The following is an 18,490-nucleotide window of genomic DNA, read 5'->3' on the forward strand; positions in this document are numbered from 1 at the left end:
AATGTTACACCTTAAATGTTATATGTTGTGAAAATAATCATAAATTATGCAAATATTAGGTAATATTTACATGCAAAATTCAATAATTTATTTGCAACATGTAACACTCAACATAAAACATCCAACTAACATCTTCAACATGTTGAATGTTATCTGTTTTAAAAATAGCCTCAAATTATTCAATTATTAAGTAATATTTAAATTTTACAATGGCCACGTCATCGAAAATTTTAATTACAAATTAATTTCTTCTGTGGGAGCTTATAATTCCCAATTGGTTTTAGCTCAAAAATGCATGACCTATGGGCTATGGTCACTCCCAAAATCAGTCGACTGGAAGTTCCGGCGAGTGTTTGTGTGTGTGTGTGTTGGTGCTCTTGGACAGATGACTGGATATACATGGAGGTAGAGCTGGACTCCAGGATGCAGTGCATCTAGATCCTATCCAGTTATGCAGGTGCTTATTAAATATTGATGGTCGCCACTAATGGTAAACTTAAGCAACTTTCAATGTGCAAAGTTTTTAAATCTATAATCAACATGTGACATCCAACATGTAACATATATTTAACTTAAAACATTCAACATACAACTTAAGATATGTTGAATTTTTTGTGTTGTATAAAACGTTAAGCATGTAATTGTTATGTAATATTTATTAATTTTAAATTGCCCACGTCCATTAATAATGCTAATAACAAGTTGATCTCTTCTTCTTTCTTGGTAAAATGGATGCTATGGTCACTCGAAAAACAAGTTGACCGGAAGTTCCAGCGAATGATTGTGTGTGTGTTGTTGCTTTTCGACAGATCACTGGATATGTATGGATAGACATGGAGGTGTTGCTATGATTACGGGATATATACATGGAGATGTCATCATTTAAGACACCAGAGGATCGAAAACTTTTTCAGGTATGTACCTTAGTGAATTAAATATTTTTAGTTACCCATTACCCATTAAGCTAAACCAATCAGAAAAGCCTTAAGTAAGAACTATGCTTCTACAAAATTAGGCTTATTACATTTCACAAAAGAGTTTAGTGTCTCTAGAGAAATGCTGCCAAGTAAGGCATTGGCTAATTTCTTTCCATGGGCTGTTGGCAATGTTTTCTGATATCTTTATTTGCAAATATTTCTGTAAGCTAATGCAAATATCTTTACATAAAAAATTTGCCTTCTTTTCTATTTAATTAGTTATAATATAATTTTATAAGAATTTTTTGATTTATATTATTTGGTAAAATACACAAACGGTTTGTCTTTTAATCATGTTGTTAATGGACTCAAGACCTTTGGACACAAATAAATATTATAGATCATAGCCCATATAAACAACTAATCTAACAGCATTCAATAATTTTCTTTCTATTTTAAATAGTTTATAACTTATATATAATACATTTAGATTAGTATTAGTAATATATTTTAATATTTAGTATTTTAATGGAGATCCAGATATTTTAATTCAGATCCCCAGTTCTTAAAACAACTATATATTATAGTAGAAACCAGGGTGTGTAATATTCGACTTGCTGGACTAACCTAAAAAATCCTTTTTAATAAGAGACTGCATTATGTTTTATTGAAACAAAACTAAATAAGTGCATAATGCAAGTAAATGTAAGAATTCCAGCCCATTGACATAAAAATGTAGAAATTTTTATGGTAGGTTTTTCACAGAAAAACATGATCTTACTTACTTATGTGGGTAATCTATAATGCAGCTTATATAACCGACCGTGTGGCCCAATGGACAAGGCGTCGGACTTCGGATCCGAAGATTGCAGGTTCGAATCCTGTCACGGTCGAAAATAAGTTTTTTTGACGATTGACTTATGAGTTTTTTAAAAAAACACTGTTAAATACCAGCGTTTTTGTTTTATGTAAGCCAAGTGAAGTACGGAAACCCAATTAAAAAATTTATTAGACTCCCTTAAATATTCCAATTATGTGGAGAAAAAGATCAAGGTGTCTTAATTTTTATCCGCGATAAAATTAGCAACAAGTATCTTGTGGATTCCGAAAAAAAGAGCTAGAATCCCAAGATTAGCCGAGACATAATCCTACAGCTGCTATACAAATTATTCGAAGAGCAAGCTATGTAGAACTAAGAGTTTAAGACTGCTATGGGTCAAAACAGCGCATGACCAAAAAGTAACAGTGGCTAAGAGAAAATTTCATTTCAGGAAAACCCACTAGTAACTCTCTTTCTGTGTTCATCCACTTTTCCATAGACCTATCCAAGTTTCACACCCAACCATAATTTTTGAAATATAAAGGAACAGCATCTCAAATCTCTTCGTTTCGCAATGCGCAGAATCTGGGAGAAATGGAGAAATCGCTGTTAATAAAGAGGTTAACAGTGTTTCGAGACGTGCCGGCTTTTATTTTGAACAGCATTGTTTTAACCGAAATATCAGCTAAATTTTGAGCTGGGGCCCACACACTTAACCCTTCATCCCGATTTTTCTCCATCCATATAAGCAAATAAATCTCAATTACACGAAGTAACAAATCACTGGCAGTGCTAATGTAGGTAAAAACACAATAAAAAGTCTCAAGGATTTTCCACAAGCTCAACGTGAAGTATTTGTTTTCATTTTATCAAGTAATGGGAAAAGGAAGGAGTTGGATTTTATTTATTCTGTCTGTCTTTGTGCAAATTTAAGGTTTAAAGTACTAAAAAATGGATAGGGAAGAATGATAAATGACTTATAAAAATACTTATTTTTGTCTTCAACTATTTATAATAACAATATAGATAAAAAAAAAGTGCATTACCTGGCAAATGAAGTTAGAAGAAAATACAAGCCACTTGGATGGCCCTAAAAATACCTTATTTATTTCTGCTATTTCTTAAAATAAAATGCAAACAAAATATAAAAAAAACGTATGATTTATTAAAGAACAAACCCCATAAAATATGTAATTACCCAGACAGAACCATTTTGAATTGGATAGGCATTAAGGCTGAGTAAGCCCACAGTTTCCGTGCTCTTGTTTTATTAATTTGCGAAAATCCACAGACAATAAATCAACCTGAGTAGCAGCTATCTTATAGCCGGAACATCAACTATATTGTTCGCCTTTTTGTTTGGGGCGCGGCGACGGGAGTTTTGTTTTTGTGTCGCATACATTTCGAGGCTTCCGGTTCCAACGTCTTCATTTTGCAGTCATCACGTTTCACCCCGCTTCCTTTTCCTCTTTGCTTTCCCCCAACCGCCCAAACCCCCCGCCTTTTTTCCACGCCCCCGCCCCTGGCACATTTTCGCCTTTTAATTTCGCACTTGGGTCATTTTGTTGTTTGGTGTGGATTATAAGACCACTTCATATTCATGCAACTAACAACCGACCGAGCCGGCGCAAAAAAAAGGGCTCCGGCACCCGAAACCCCCCGGAAAGCCAGACATTTGCTACTTTGGCAGTGGCGGCCCCCGAGAGGGGGTGTAGGCATAAAAACCAGCTGCCTTTTGTATTTAGCCACAAAAAAGGAGGCGGCAAGGGGTGGGGTCGAAGGCGGAGGCGAAGAACAACGGCAGCAACAATAAACATGCCCAGCGACTGGCTGGCCAAGTGCAAGCTGACCGAAATGAAAGACCAAAAGGTTTTTCGCCGGGCCAAGGGGCAAAAAAAGTCAGTGGCAAGTTGAGGAGGCGAAAAGGGCCAGGCCAAAACGGTCTTGGCCCGGGAAAACTCTATTTGCACACGGCAAAAAAAGTACGACAAATATTAGGAAAATACATGTTGTGTAATTAATATAGTAATAACTTAGATTTTTATATTTTCCGAGTTATTTAATACATATAAATCCGCATAAGCATTAAGAATTAAAATTCAGAAGTTTCAAATCACTTATAAAAGCGCCTAAAAGTATACAGTGGCTTATAAATATATTTAGTAAAAGTGGTAAAATATTGCATACTTTTAGGTACATTAGACAGTGAATATATAACGCTATTTATTTTTATTTTTTTCAAGTGTCATCTGGGAAAAGGTTTTAAGTCAAATACAATATTAAATCTTCAACCAAAATATTTTTTCTCCGTGCACAAACACTTCAATGTCTGCCATCCGTCGTCGCTGGGACAATATGATGGAGTGAAAAAGAAAAGCACACGGAAAACACAGAAAGAGGAGCTCACAAAAGTAACAACTTAATTTCTACTGGCCTTTTCCACCGCTTGCTGCTTGGTTACCCTTTTGAATTCATACCGCTCGCTTATTGGCAATCCATTGAAACATTGAAACCTACTCCATCAATCAGAGAGCCAAAAATGGTTGCAACTAGCAGATGATTGGGGCTTTTTGAAAGTTCAAAACTTGTCCATAACGCCCCTACTTTTCTATAGAAATTATTTTTGTAAGCATTTTGCTCCAAAAATGTCACATTTTCTCTGTCATTATTTCAGTTTTGCCAACATATAAAGGACACAGAATTAAGCTGATAAGATTCCCATTGATGGAATTCACAGAATAGATCTCTGCTGCGCAGATGTTTAATGGAATACGAGGAAATGACTTAAAAATAGAACTTAAACCAAATAGAATTTTAGCAAAGAATAATGTACCATTAAAATGTAACCCAAAAAGTGAATAAGGGCCTTTTAAACAGATGATTAGATTAAAAACCAGCTATGGTAGTAAATAGTAAAATTAAATGCAGAAAAATTTATGTATTTAATATATAGAGGCTAAAAAAACCTTTAATTAAAAAATCAAATTAGGTCGGTTTACGCTGGAATACTTGGCTTAAAAATTATCCAAAAGCCCCGGCTGCCCGAGCTCATTTCCCTTAAGCTCTATTAAGAACTATCATCAGGTGTCTCTTTGTTAGTTACCCTTGACCCTTTCCCGCCCCGCCCCCTTTTCCGCCCAACGCCCACTTAAGCCGTATAATACCAATTTAGAAACACCGCGAGGGGAAAAGGAACTCAAGCTGCCAAGGCAAGCGCCTTAAATAACGGGGAAAAAGTGGCTGGCCTTTGTCCTACGTCCGTTTTGTGGGCCACTTTTATTTATATCAACCTATATACACTGGGAAAAAGTCAGTTAAGGTATATTATAATAGTTATTAATTCTTATTACATATTCATAGTTTTAATAAAACAAATAAGCTACTTCCAAAAGGAAGATTTCAGAAGCCTAATTATTTGTCAAAATAAGGTAATATTTTTTATATCTTTAATAATTTTAAAGTGTAATTTCCTATTTGGAATAGTTTCTAGACAAAATGTATATATTTTAACAATAATAATGCACCTAGAGCTTCATTCAAAAGTAAAATACAATTACTGTGAAAATAGCAAAAATGTAGCATAGTTTTGAGCACTCAAGTAAGAGATTCAAAATGTAGCATACTTTAGTTTGAGATTCAAAGAAAAACCTCTTAAAAACCGAGAAAAATATACATAGAACTATTTCTTTCAATGCACACATATAATTTATTTTCTTTTTTTTTTGGCCTTGCTAAATGTCTGAAAAAAGCGCAGAAAAACTGGGGTCATAGTTCACAGCTGTTCATTTGTATCGCCTTTTTCAGCCACTTGTTTTGCGACCCGTCCAGTTTTCCGTTCCACTTCCGCTTCTGTTTCGTATTCGCCGTTCCTCTTTTATATTTCCCTTTTTTTTCTCTTTTTTTTTGCGACTTCCTGCTTTTCTTTTCGGTGTTATTGTTGTTGATAATTTGTTGACCATCACATTTTCCGCACATTTTGCGTCTACATTTTATTGCGGACTGCAAACTTGGAACTTCTTCATTTGGCTCCGACTGTCTCTTTCTTCTGCGAACTGTCCATCTCTTTCTTTCTGGCTGATGCCGTCCCTGTCGCACGCACTTCATGCATTATTTAACTATTTTCTGTCCGCCATTCTCTGCTGGATTTTGCCCTGTTTTGTTTTGTTTTGTTTTAATTAAAAGTGCTGACCGCCAAAGAGCTGTACCTAGTTTTCCCCCGCGTTTTCCGTTCTGTGGGTCCTCGCTGCCACTTCTCGGGGCATGTCTGTGCATTAATGTGGCTTATAATCAAGATCCGCCAACAAAAAGCGAAGCAAAGTGGAGTCGAGTCAAGTGGAATGGAATAAAAAGTTGTTCGTCCTGCTTTTTGGCCACATCAAAGGCAAGGCCACTCCAGCCCCCATTTTCCGGCATCACCCCATTTTCAGGACCCATCCCCATCGTTGTTTATGTTGTATTCCGTTTCGGTCCGTCGAAACTTTCATCATCCGCTTATCTCCGTTTGCGGTTTTCATATATCCCCAATATGACTACTGGATGGAAATTCATAAATATATGAAAGAAGTTTCATACGGTGGAAGATAGAAAAAAGAAGTCCTTTAATAAAAGGACAAGACAAGATTTACTTCATACGTGTTGTGGTGAAGAAGTCCATGTTTTCCTAATTAAAGAAGGTGAATTTAACATTTTTTTTGCTGTGTTTTCATTGGTTTGATTAAAAATCTTATTTTATATATAATTAATTGAAAAACAATACTAAGAAATAATACCAATAATTGTAATTCCAATAAACTAGAAAACCAAGAAGAATACAATTTTTTACATTTTTCTTATAATATTTAAAGTGAATATTTTTATTATATATGTTAAAAGTAAACTAACCTAAAATAAAAACCCTATTTATTTTATGATACAAACATGGAAAGGCAACACTTGTATGTATTTTTAATCAAAATATTTTACGTAAAAACATGTTTGTATAGTATATTAAAAATATAGATTTTCCAAAGAACCTTTTAACCCGAATGCATTGTATTAACTCACACCATTTGCTCCATTTTAAAGGATCCCCGAACGCATACCTTGACCCGCTGACCCCATTCGCCGACTTTCGCTCGATTCATTTCAATATTTCCCGATTTTGCGGATTTTCCTGAGGTGAGTGGAATTAAAAGAGAGTGCCCGATGGCTGGGTGGAGGAAAATTCGAAAGGGGCGGATGGAAATTCAGTGGGCAGACAAGCTCACAAAAATGGGTTAGGGATGGCTGGAGGAAATTAACGACACGGCGCGGTTTTCATTTGTTTTCTAATTTAAATTTATGTTTATGAGTTATGGCCAAGGCAGGGCCCCGCCCCCTTATAATTATGAGTTTCTGGTCTAGGCTCTTTGAGGCTATGTTCGCAGGCAGGCTATTAATTTTTGAGCACTTCGTTTCGCGGTCTCGGATTAGTTTACAGTCCATTCCAAAGGCTGGGGAAGCCTTCGAGTAATTGGATGAAGAGCGGCCACCAGGCGAATGAGTAATGTGGACGGCAATTGACAGATGGGTAAGTCGATTCCCCGAATAAATCCTCGCTTCTGAAGTAAGGAGTTGGGGCCTTACCTACTCAACTTTCCCAATCAGCTTTGTGCGGACTGGTTTATGTTTTCTTACATTTTGAGCCCTCTAATTAATTTATATAATTTAATTTAGCAGCTTCCTAAATTTTGTTTCAACAACTTGAATTTTCAATAAATATATAACTCATTGTTTATCCCTTTAAATTAGTTTTTTCTATGAACTTGACATCATATCACATATTCTTATTAAATATTTCCATCGTTACAGCGCAACAAGCACATATTGCATACTCTTTGAATGCCAAATGTGTAATGTAGATTTCTGTGCCCCAAACCATCCAATATTTCCATGCTCTGCTGATGCGGCACTCGCCCGATTTTACCCAAAAGAGTCCTAAAATTCGCGCGGAGCAGGGGACCTCAGGTTCCAGGTTCCTGGATAGTTGGCCACAAAACGGGACTGAGGTTAAGGCCACGGCCTCCCTTCGCCGCCCCTCCTGAGAGAGGGCAAAAAATTCATTTATTATTAAAATCACTTTCGTTGCAATGAGGATTCCAAATGTCCTATCGTTTCGTTTGTTTTTATTGGCGTGCGTGTGTCGCCCTCTCTGTCCCGCGGCCCGTCATCCTCTAACGGCCATCTGCCGTCTCCGTCGTGGCCTGTGTTTGTCCAAAATCCTGACGAGAATTGTCTTGAACTAGTCCAGTTCCATGTGTAATGTGCTTTGGTCCCCGGGCTTCCCCTATAGCCATCCGCCGTTCTGGAATCCCTGCTCTATAAACCTGCTCTTCCCGGCGGAGCTGCCAGATTGGCTATTTTAGAGCTAAAAATAACTACATTTACGTTGAGATATTAAAAATATTTTTAAGTGTGCCAAAAAGTATGCACCAAATATTTTCAATTTTACTATTTAATGTTTTACTTTCGAAGACTTTTATTTACTGCATACTTTTAGACAGTCGCATTAGATTAACAATAAATAATAATCAACAAATTCTTGATACTTTTTTTTATTTATTTTATTTTTTAAGTTTGATAAGATTAAAATAATTTAAATTTTTTTCAAAATGTGCAGCTTTATATTTTTAAATATACAAACTGAAGTATATAAATATTACCCACTATTTGGCTAGTTTTCCAACACATGTTTTTTCACTGCATACTTTTGGAAACGTTTTTTTTTAATTTATAAAAGTATCTTATTCGACAAACCGATAATACATTCTATACCTATTTTATTTTATTTTTAATTCGCCAGTTTTCTAATTTCTGCTCTAGCCAAGCGTCAGCAGTGCCATTTCATTTCCGCAGCCCCTTAAGGATCTGCAGGACTCGTCCTTTGAACCCCCTTCGGAGGCCCTTGTTGTTGCTGGGTTAACAAGTGTCATATGTGGTTGCTGGATGTATCTCCATCTGTCTGACTGTGGTAATGGCACATCCACTACTCCGTATTTGCCAGAACAGGACTCCGCAACCCTCGAACCGCCCCAGCCCCCAAGCCACCAACGTCCACATCCTTATGCTTCGACTGCCGGAGCACCTGTCTCAGGTCGTGGCACATTCCTTGGATTTAACTCAAGTGTGCTTTGGAGATTTTGTAGCCGCTTTAAAACGTTATGCACCACAGGACAGCCCACCACCCCTGGAAAAGCCCCCCCTGCCCCACACCAACATGTATCCTTTTTGGGTTGTTTGTTTTTGTGTTGTTTTGGGCTGCGCAAAATGTCAACGAAAGTGCAAATAAAATCTAATGGCGAAATCATTGCAAAAGTTACGAACACAGACGTGTTCCCGTGTGCGTGAGTATCTGTGTGGCCGAGTATCTGTGTGTGTGTGTGTGGGGATGACTAGGTGTGTGGGCGAGTCCTTAATGGGCTTGTCATTTGGTTTGTCGCACCCGCGTGAATTTGTTTTTATTCCAGCATTGCATTTTATGAGTCGGTCGGCATTTTTGCCAAACGCATTTCGCATTTTCCACAACCTTTTCCGAAAATAAAATAAACCGAATAACCAAAAAAACCGGAGGAACTGGCACACATTCCAGCGATTTAATGACCCCAAAGTCGAGGGAAGCGTTTTGCCATCATGGCGAAAATCTCGTTAGGCATATTAGTCTCCTGTCAAAAGACGCAGGGCCTTGAAAGAGCTCAAACTTGGCCTTAACTTTTAAACGATTCGGGTTTGGTTTTGACTCGATTCAAGGCAAAATATCCTGTGGCATTCGACAGTTACAGGGGAGTACACTTCGTCAACTTTGAGACTAGCCGGGCTTTTAAAAGACTTGCCCTTCGAAGAGCATAGAAGTTCTTCATTGAGAAAGTTTGTAAACCTTTTGGATAACTGCAATCCTAATATTAAAATGATAAATGTTAGGATAAGTTATTGATAGATAAGTATTTCTGCTAATGGCTTTTCTTTCGGGACTTATCAAGTATATTATATTAAAATAAATATATAATCTATATATTTTTTCATATATTTATATACAATTAATTAAGTAATTCCTACGGTTTCTGTAATATCTTTTCTGAGCAAAAAAAAGCATAATTTATTAACAATTCCCGGCTGGGGAAAATTGGCATGCAAACTCACTTCGCTCTTTATAAAATAACGATGTTTCCCAGCCGATTTCATTTGGCCTAAGCCAATTCCTTAGCTTCCTCGCACCCACACTTCATTCAATTTCAAATATTTTCCCGGGGCCAACAGGAAAAGGCCAAGTGAAAGGGGAAAGTGGAAAGCGGAGGGGTAATATGGGCAATGGGAAGGGAAAAACAGGATGATGGGAATTCGCAGGATGCCGGGCACTAAAGGTGCTCAAATATTTATGCCCCTTGTGGTGGATAACCAAGAAAACACAATGAAACTAAATAAGAATATTGCGATATACAATAACCGACTCCCGCAGCCCAATCCGCTGAATAAAACATGGGCACTGTGAAAAAAGTCGGCTAAAAAATGTAAAATTCAGTAAAAAGTATGAATTACTTAATGGTTAGACTATTAAAAAAATTTATATTTGTAAGCCCCATTTGTATTATTTTGAATTCTGTTTTAAACCCTTTAAAACTTTTTATTATAAAGCGAAATTCCGCATAAAAATATCACATTTTAAATTAAAATATTATTTCATCAATTGTATTAAAGGTATAAATATTATTGAATGTTTATTTATTGCATTATTTTTATAGTATTTTTACTTTATGATTTAAAAATGTAAGTCAGTTACAAATTTATATTTTGTAAAAAATAACAGACAGTCAAAAATATATTTGTTATATTTAAAAATTAATTAAAAAATTGTATATTATTTTATTATTAAAAAGGCACCTTTTCTAATATTTTCTTCAAATATAAGTAATTAGCGAACATTTTCTTGCAGTGTAAATGGCGAATCTCCTCCTGCAAAACCATAGGTGAGCTAGGGTGACTCCGGGATTCGCAATGAATTTCTGAATTTAGGCGCCGCTCCTCCTTGGATCTGTGGCATTTCATGAAATCTCTCCCCCTGCGATCCGTATCGCATATGAGTAGTGCACAATTACACACATTTTTCTTCCTGCAGCCGTGCAATAGTGTGTGTGCGAGGTGGGCGGGGACCGGGGGGCGGCATCAAATATTTATGGACGTGCCAGGGGAAGCCGCCAAGCAATCGCTTCATATTCAATATTCAGTTGTTACGCGCGGCAAGTGCAGCAAATTGCCAATTCGCCATTCCAATAAGCCAAAACCAAATGAGCAGCAGCCAAACAATGGCCGAGTCCCACTGCCAGCACACATCCCTGTGTATATCCCCATCCCCATATATATACATATCCATCCGGATATCCCGGCTCTATCTGAGGGCCAAAGCCGTTTTGAGACGGGAAGAGTCGCGTTGAGATGGGCTTGGACGGGGCTGGATGGCAGGGGATGGCAGGGGATGGCCTGGGAGGACGGGCCTCAGCTCCGAAGCAATTATCCCGGCCCACACAATAAAATCCACATATTGAGCCGCCCAACAGTCAAATATAGTGCCGATTCGAGTCGGCTAATATATATGTGGGTTCATACTTAGGGTGGGCCTGGGCTCAAGTCGGATTTGGCTAAGGTGAGAGCAAAGAGGCCTTGTTAATTACATATTTTTAAGCTGTTAATTAGTAAATATACTCTCCAAGCTAATTTAAAAATCTGTGCTTAAATAGGTTTAAAAAATTCGTACTTATTAATCTAACAAAAATTAAAGATAATATTATTATATAAAGATATCGAAAATAAATATAATATACAAATAATAATAACTTTTCAAGCAAAACATACATTATATCAGATTATTAAAAATAACTTTAACCACAAAAAAAAATTTATATTAAAAAAAAATATTAAAAAATATTATACATCAGATATATGGCAATTTTGCTTTTATTTAACATTTTAACATTTCTGTGCTTTCTTTACATTTATTAGCCTGCAAACAAATATCTAAATTATTGAAATACATTTTACAACTTTCCCAGAACATATTTATATTCATATTTACACTTGCCTTACTTGTGAGAAAGATTTTTCGGTGTACTAAAATATTTTCCATATTTTTTGCTTCATTTGTCAGCCGCTTGTAAATGTGATTAGCCTGTTTGTTTATGAGGTGGCAAGGATTAAGTCGTCCCGCAAGCGAAAATAATGACGCCGGCTTGGCCTCCTTTTCCCACCGCCAGTGGCACCCAAAAGGCACAAGTATCTGTATCTGCATATGTAAATGCAATCAAATTTGCAACGGTCATTTGGCCAGCCAGCCAATCTAATGGGCATTGGGGGCGTGTCATTTATGTATTCATAAAGCAGCCACCGTCGCTGCATCTAAATGATGTTTACCTCATAAATAAATAATTGTTAAGCGCAAATATGTGTAGCTGCACTGACAGCAGCAGCAGACAAATTACCAACGGGTAAAAATGTTGCCAAAAGTTCCTCGCCCCCAAAGAGGAAAAAAGGAGCCACCCCCAACGCGGCCTTTCCAAATAAAATTCAACCCGCTCAGGGCCAAATTTTTGGGTGTGTGCTTACACGTGTTGTACCTGTGGGGTTTTTATATAATTTTTTAAATTTCTCTCACCGATTAAAAACCTTTTGTTCATCTAAGAAATTAATTGTATTTATACATTAACACATTTGAAATATTATATATAAATTTAAGCTTTTAAGCAAAGCTATTATATTTATTAAAATTACGTATACGTAATTTTTTTTATTTTTTTTAACCACAACTGAATTTGTATATTATTAATAATAAAAAAATACTTGAATCTCAATCGTCTGCTTGTCTGTTTTTATTAAAGTTTTTGAAGAGATAAAATGTAAAGGCTTAAAAAGTAATATTTTTCGAAAGAAAAAAACATTTAGTTGTTAAAAATATCGAAGTAAAAAGTTAAAAATTTGTATATAAAAAAAATGTAAAGGCTTCAAAACTAATGTTTTTTGAAACAAAAAAAATATCAAAGTTAAATAAATACAAATATGTTGAAAATCGGGCTCTACTTTTTTATTTCGAATGTAAATTTACCTTTTAGTATATTTTCTAGTGTTAATAGTCCTCTTGTTTTTAATACTAAACTATTTTAAACTTAAAAGTTGTGTTTTTCAAAAAAATAAAAATATTAAGAGGTCAGAAAAATATTAAAATAACAAAGAACAATAAAGACAAATATCTGAAAATCAGGTTTCTAATGTCTTCTTTGAAATGTATCTTTAACTTTTAATATATTTTACAGCATGAATGGTACGCTCGTTTTTAATACTAAGCTCAACTTCATCTCACTTGATTGCATGCCAACGAAGACAAAGGATATCAAATCGAACTGGATCCAGACCGCCTGTCACGGCTCATTAAGCTCTTAAGGGCTCCTCTTCGCCCTGAAAAGGACGAAATGCCGAATAGGTTCCACCCTAATGGCCGCCCAAGTGGCAATGTGAGTGCGAGTATCTTGCGGATGTGGCGAAAGTAATGCAAGGATCCCGAAAAGGATGCCGGCTCCGGCGCGGAGACAAAGTCCCGGGCAGTAGACATGCGAAATGTCAGTAGTATATCATTTTTTAGTGAAGTGCAACCGCAGCAGCCGCAAGGGGGCGGCCGGCGGAGGGTGCGTGGCCTCGACCCAGACCCCCAGACAAGTGCACAGACACAAAACGAGGCAGCACACACACACAGACACACTCGCAGATATTTGGCCAGACACAGATACAGCGGCACACACAGATACGAGCACAGAAGTTGGCCCAAAAACGCCCGCACTTGAATTAAACATCTTTCACATTTCGGAATCGTACGTAGAATCCTGCTTCCCTATGCACCCACACAGCCACACACACTCGCACACACGCCCTGCACTTGTGTGTGTTAAACCAATTTGTCTGACTGCCTGCAGATGTGTTAGTGAGCTTGCTGTGGTTCTTTTTGTTGTCCCCCAGTGCGAGGGGAGTTTTAAAAATAAAAAAGACAGTATAATGTAAAAAATTTCACATCCCAATATCTAATTAATTTCTTAATATATTACAAATGTATTAATTTTTTATTTTAAATATAAAGCCTTTTACATTGTTGTTAAAATAATATTTGTATCATAGAAGTAAATATCGAGTAGTATCTTAGGAACAACACCGAAAAAATATTTGACTTTGATTTTGGAAAATAATTTACTAAACAGGTTAAATAATGTAATAATTTGTTTAATTTGTTTAGTGTATCAAAATAATCTTAAGAGTATCTTAAAGATTTGTTAAATAGATAACGTATTTATCTAAATTAAGGTAAAATATATAATTATTCGAATATATATTGTATTAATTTTTTTTTCTTGATTTTAATAGAAGCTTCAAATAATATATATTTTTACAGTAAATAATTCTGTTTGAGTAAATCTTTTTTTTTAATATTATAAAGTCATAATATAAGCCAATAAATAAATAGTAATTTATCCAAGAACTTTTCGATCTCCCGTCCTCCGTTTCAGTCGAAAACTAAAGCAGTTTTCGTGGCAGGGGGAGTTGGGCTGAAATTTTATGCGAGCAGCTGCTGCCTTTTTCCTCAGCTTTTCCTGCTAAATTTCTTGTTGCTCTTTTTTGGCCATCTTTTTGATATTAGCTGCGACGCCGGCAGCGACAGCGACTGCGACGTCGACGGCGACGCCTTCTTGGTCGACGTCTCCTTCATAAGAAATTCATAAGTATTTCCGCTTCCCTGATTTTTGATTCGGTAATTAAAATGCAACTGAGATTGCGCTGCTCCACGTGTGCCAGCTACTTCTGCACATGCTATATATATTTGTGCAGCCAACGAGCATTTTTCTCATATGGCAGACGTGGAAAACTTGGCGATGTTTTTGCCTTCTTGAGGTGCATAAATCTGGAAATTCGTTTTTTGGCCTCTTTTTGTGTGGTGCCACTACATCACAATATAAGTTGCAAGCAACAAATAAAACAAACATAAGATACTCTGCTTAAATTTGACACGTTTATTGTGTTGCTGAAGATTAATGAAAAAAAAAGTATATAAGTAGAATAAGTAAAAAATATATGTGTAAATACTGTTAAAGAAATAATATACGAATATATTTTATAAAAATAGTACAAATTCAAAGTTAAATTCAAATTCAAAATTTATATTTAATAATAATAATAATAATATTTAATATTTCTGTGAAGAAAATGTAATGAACACATTTAAAGAAGTGGATTAAAAAATCTATTTATTAGTAAACCTTGAAGAAACTTAAAAATAAATATTTTCAAAAGAAAAATTGTAAAAGCAAGATTGTCCAAAATAGTGCAAATTATATTTATATAATTTAACTTAATTTAATTTATATTTATTTATATAAAAGGAAATATATAACACTGATGTGGTATATTCAAAAATGTATTAACCGAAGGTTTTAGAACCATTGCAAAATTAAAAAAAAATATTTTTAAAAACGAACAGTTATTAAAATAATTTATTATTACTACTTATCAAATTTAAGAATATTAGTACAATATTAAAATAATTTCTACTAACCAATTGATGTATTAAATTTTTTCTTATTGTTTTATTTTGGGTTAATCGTATATTAAAACTAAAGCTCGTGTCCCGAAGCATCGTACATCGCCAGTACACCTCGAATCGTGATTGTTTTTGCCAACTCAAATATTTAGATACATATACGTATATAAACAGGGGCTCTGGCTGGGGAAATACACGCGGGGGGCTGTGGAAACTGTTTTTCCAGGTGCTCCCTGGGCCCGACAGCTGATTGCCTTGGCATTGCGAGTAGTCGAGCTTTGATTACTCGAACGGTTTCTAAGCACCAAAAGGGGACCCGGGCCGCCCACAACACCCAAGCCACCCCCAGAAGCCCGGCAGAAGCCACCCTTTTACGGGCGGACCCCTCATCTTTCCGTTCGCCTCCATTCTGGGGCAATGCAACAGTGGCAAAACGCATTATCTGCTTCAGCTGTCAAGTGGAAAGTGGGAAGTGGCGGGGGATAATCGGGGAAATCAGGGGGGGAAATGCGGGGGAAAATTGCGGGGGAAAATGCGGGGGAAATACGGGGGCAAATGCGGGAAATCGGCAAGTGGAGAGCGCAAAGCGGAGCCAAAGAAATATATTTTGCAATTTCATTTACAAAAGTTTATCTTGGAGTGCGCGATTTGCGCCAGGAAACGGACTGCGATGGCGAATGCGACTGCGACCAGACTCCAGGCTCCAGGTGGAGGAGGCCCAGATTCAGGTGAAGGACCAGGCTCAGGACGAAAAATATCAAGCCATCAAGTGTCAGACTCGGGTGGTCGCATCTTCAAATACCCTTTCCCAAAAACTAATAATATTCAGCAATACTATGTGAAAGCTCTATATTTTTTCTTTTATATATAAACAAAATCGAACTATGTTTAAAAAATATTTAAAAATAAAATACTTTTAGTTGAAAATTTATCAAAATAATATTTAAGTGTATAGTAAAACACGAAAGTAAATTTTATACAAAATTTAAATAATACTAAATTAAAGGTTAAGAAATATATATACTATTTATATATACAAGAAATTACTATGAACTAGTTCATAAAATTATTAATAATTTTGTTAACTATTATAATTTATGGAAATACAAATCAAACCTGAGAGTACTATGAATTTTAAGATATATTCTAATACATTTTAAATGGTAACTGCTCTAGATTTTGAAAGGTCTAAACAAACCTGAGATTACTATGAAGTATGGCAAATAATTTACCAAGGCCTAAATTCTGAATAAAAAAAACTTATATTATACTATAACTACAAATTTAAACAAAGCCCTATTTTGAGACTATTATAATCTATGCAAAAGCTAAACAAACCTGAGAGTATCAAAAATGTTAAGAAATTAGGTAACAAAAAATGTAAATTTAATAATTTAGGACTCGGGTTTTATGCCCAATGGGAAACCCAAACAATCCTTAGTTTGCTACGAATTTTAATGTGTATTCTAACAACCTCTAACCTCAATGGTAACATTTGCAATTTTCAGGAAACCCCAACAAACCCGGAAGCACTGTGAATTTTGACAAATGTGTTAACGAAACTAATGGAGTAAGAATGGGTGTTTCACCACCCCGTCGATGGTGAGTCTGCTCCTGGGATTCTTCACGAGCAAGGCATCCATCAACTCCTTGGCCTCCGGATCGGTGTGCTCCACCATTTCCTGGGGATAGCCGGGTGCGCTGCCCATGATGGCCGCATACATCTCGGTGAGGGTCTGGTAGCTATAGGCATAGGGCAGTTCCTCATAGAGCATGCGGAAGAGCGAGACGCCCAGTGACCAGGCGTCCACCTGGTAGTCGTAGCCGCGCACGCCAATCATTTCCGGAGCCATGTAGCCGGGGGTGCCACAGCAGCAGTACAGCTTCCAGCCCTTGTAGTAGGCGCTCATGCCAAAGTCCGTGATCTTCACCGTTCCCACGCCAGTTTCGCATGAATACCTTATCAGAAGATTGGCGGGCTTGATGTCCCGATGCACCAGCTCCTTTTTCCTCATATACAGTAAGCCCTCTGCTGCATCCTTGGTTACCTTTCGGGCATTCGCCACCGACATGGGACCGAACACCTGGATCACCTCGTCGACGTCCCACTCTAGGAACTCCATGACCATATACAGATGCCTCTCATCCCTCACCGAGTACAGCATTTCCACGATATTTGGATGGGATTTGAGGATGCGCAGTGCCTCGCCCTCTATATAGGGATCGTCGCTGTTGTGCTCCATGTACTGCTTGTTCACCATCTTCACGACGCGCTTGGTCCCAGTGATCTTGGCAAAACCGCAAAAGATCACCGTCCTGGGGTTTTGAACCAGGGGCTGCAGGTTCTTGTGCTCCTGGCGAATGGCCTCTGGCAGATCCGTGGGCTTGACCCTCTCCAGGGTGTCGCCATAGATCCTCCTCCCGTCGAAGCGGTTCTGCAGGTTCCGCAGCCTGAGGAAGTCCTTGTTGACCCGGTACTCCATGTCGATCATCTCCTCGTACTGGCAGCAGCAGATGAGCATGTCGCCCTCGCCGATGCCACTCAGCTGGGTCAGGGCGGAGCCGTCAATGTGCAGGATGCTCGTGATGGCCGACCGCAGCACCACGTGGCGGCGCATGGCCACGGTCACCTGCTCCAGCAGGGTCTCGAAGTGCTTGAGGTGGGTCATGGAGATGGCCATGTTGAGGCCTGCGAAGTGACGATCTCCGTTGCGCAGGAAGCACACGCGGAACGCCTTCAGGGGACGGTGGTGTAGCCGCGAGATGTGTAAACACTTCTCGTTCGCCGACATCGTGGAAAAGTACAAGAATACCCAATGTATTGAAAAGTAAAAAAAAAAGTATTGTTTTCGTATCACAGCTGTTCGGGAGAACTTTACCTATGTCGATCTCGCGTCTAACTGAGCAAAACCCATGTGACACTTCATAAGGAAAACTTTTAGACGTAGAAAAGCCTTCTATTTAAAAAAAAAGTATTTACTTTTTTTGAGAGGAGTGGTTATCAATATTAACTGGCTATTCTGGGGGTTCATAGCTATGACTATAATAGAGGCTTATCTTGGAAAGCTCAATTACAGACTTAAGGGTAAAATATTATTATTAATATGGATATTAATTTAATTCCATGTATTTTAATAAATATTAAATATAAAAATATTAATTTGGACAATACAT

General features: G+C 37.2%; 1 protein-coding gene, 1 long non-coding RNA gene and 1 other non-coding gene across 3 annotated transcripts; 2 read left to right on the forward strand and 1 right to left on the reverse strand.

Annotated features, from left to right (window-relative positions):
* Positions 1–333: 333 nt before the first annotated feature.
* On the forward strand, positions 334–13,341 carry LOC127011557 (uncharacterized). Its single transcript, XR_007764613.1, has 3 exons — positions 334–457; positions 758–914; positions 13,050–13,341. It is a non-coding gene; the product is annotated as an uncharacterized LOC127011557 (long non-coding RNA).
* Trnar-ucg (transfer RNA arginine (anticodon UCG)) lies at positions 1,738–1,810 on the forward strand. The gene has a single exon. It is a non-coding gene; the product is annotated as a tRNA-Arg (tRNA).
* Positions 13,342–16,614: 3,273 nt separating the features above from the next.
* On the reverse strand, positions 16,615–18,189 carry LOC108024291 (serine/threonine-protein kinase GA29083-like). The gene has a single exon (XM_017094191.3). The coding sequence runs from the start codon at positions 18,106–18,108 to the stop codon at positions 16,879–16,881; it is 1,230 nt and encodes a 409-aa protein (XP_016949680.1). The 5' UTR covers positions 18,109–18,189; the 3' UTR covers positions 16,615–16,878.
* Between the last annotated feature and the right edge of the window lie 301 nt (positions 18,190–18,490).

This window comes from Drosophila biarmipes, chromosome X (assembly GCF_025231255.1).
Source record: "Drosophila biarmipes strain raj3 chromosome X, RU_DBia_V1.1, whole genome shotgun sequence".
In the NCBI taxonomy this organism is placed as follows: Eukaryota; Metazoa; Arthropoda; class Insecta; order Diptera; family Drosophilidae; genus Drosophila; species Drosophila biarmipes.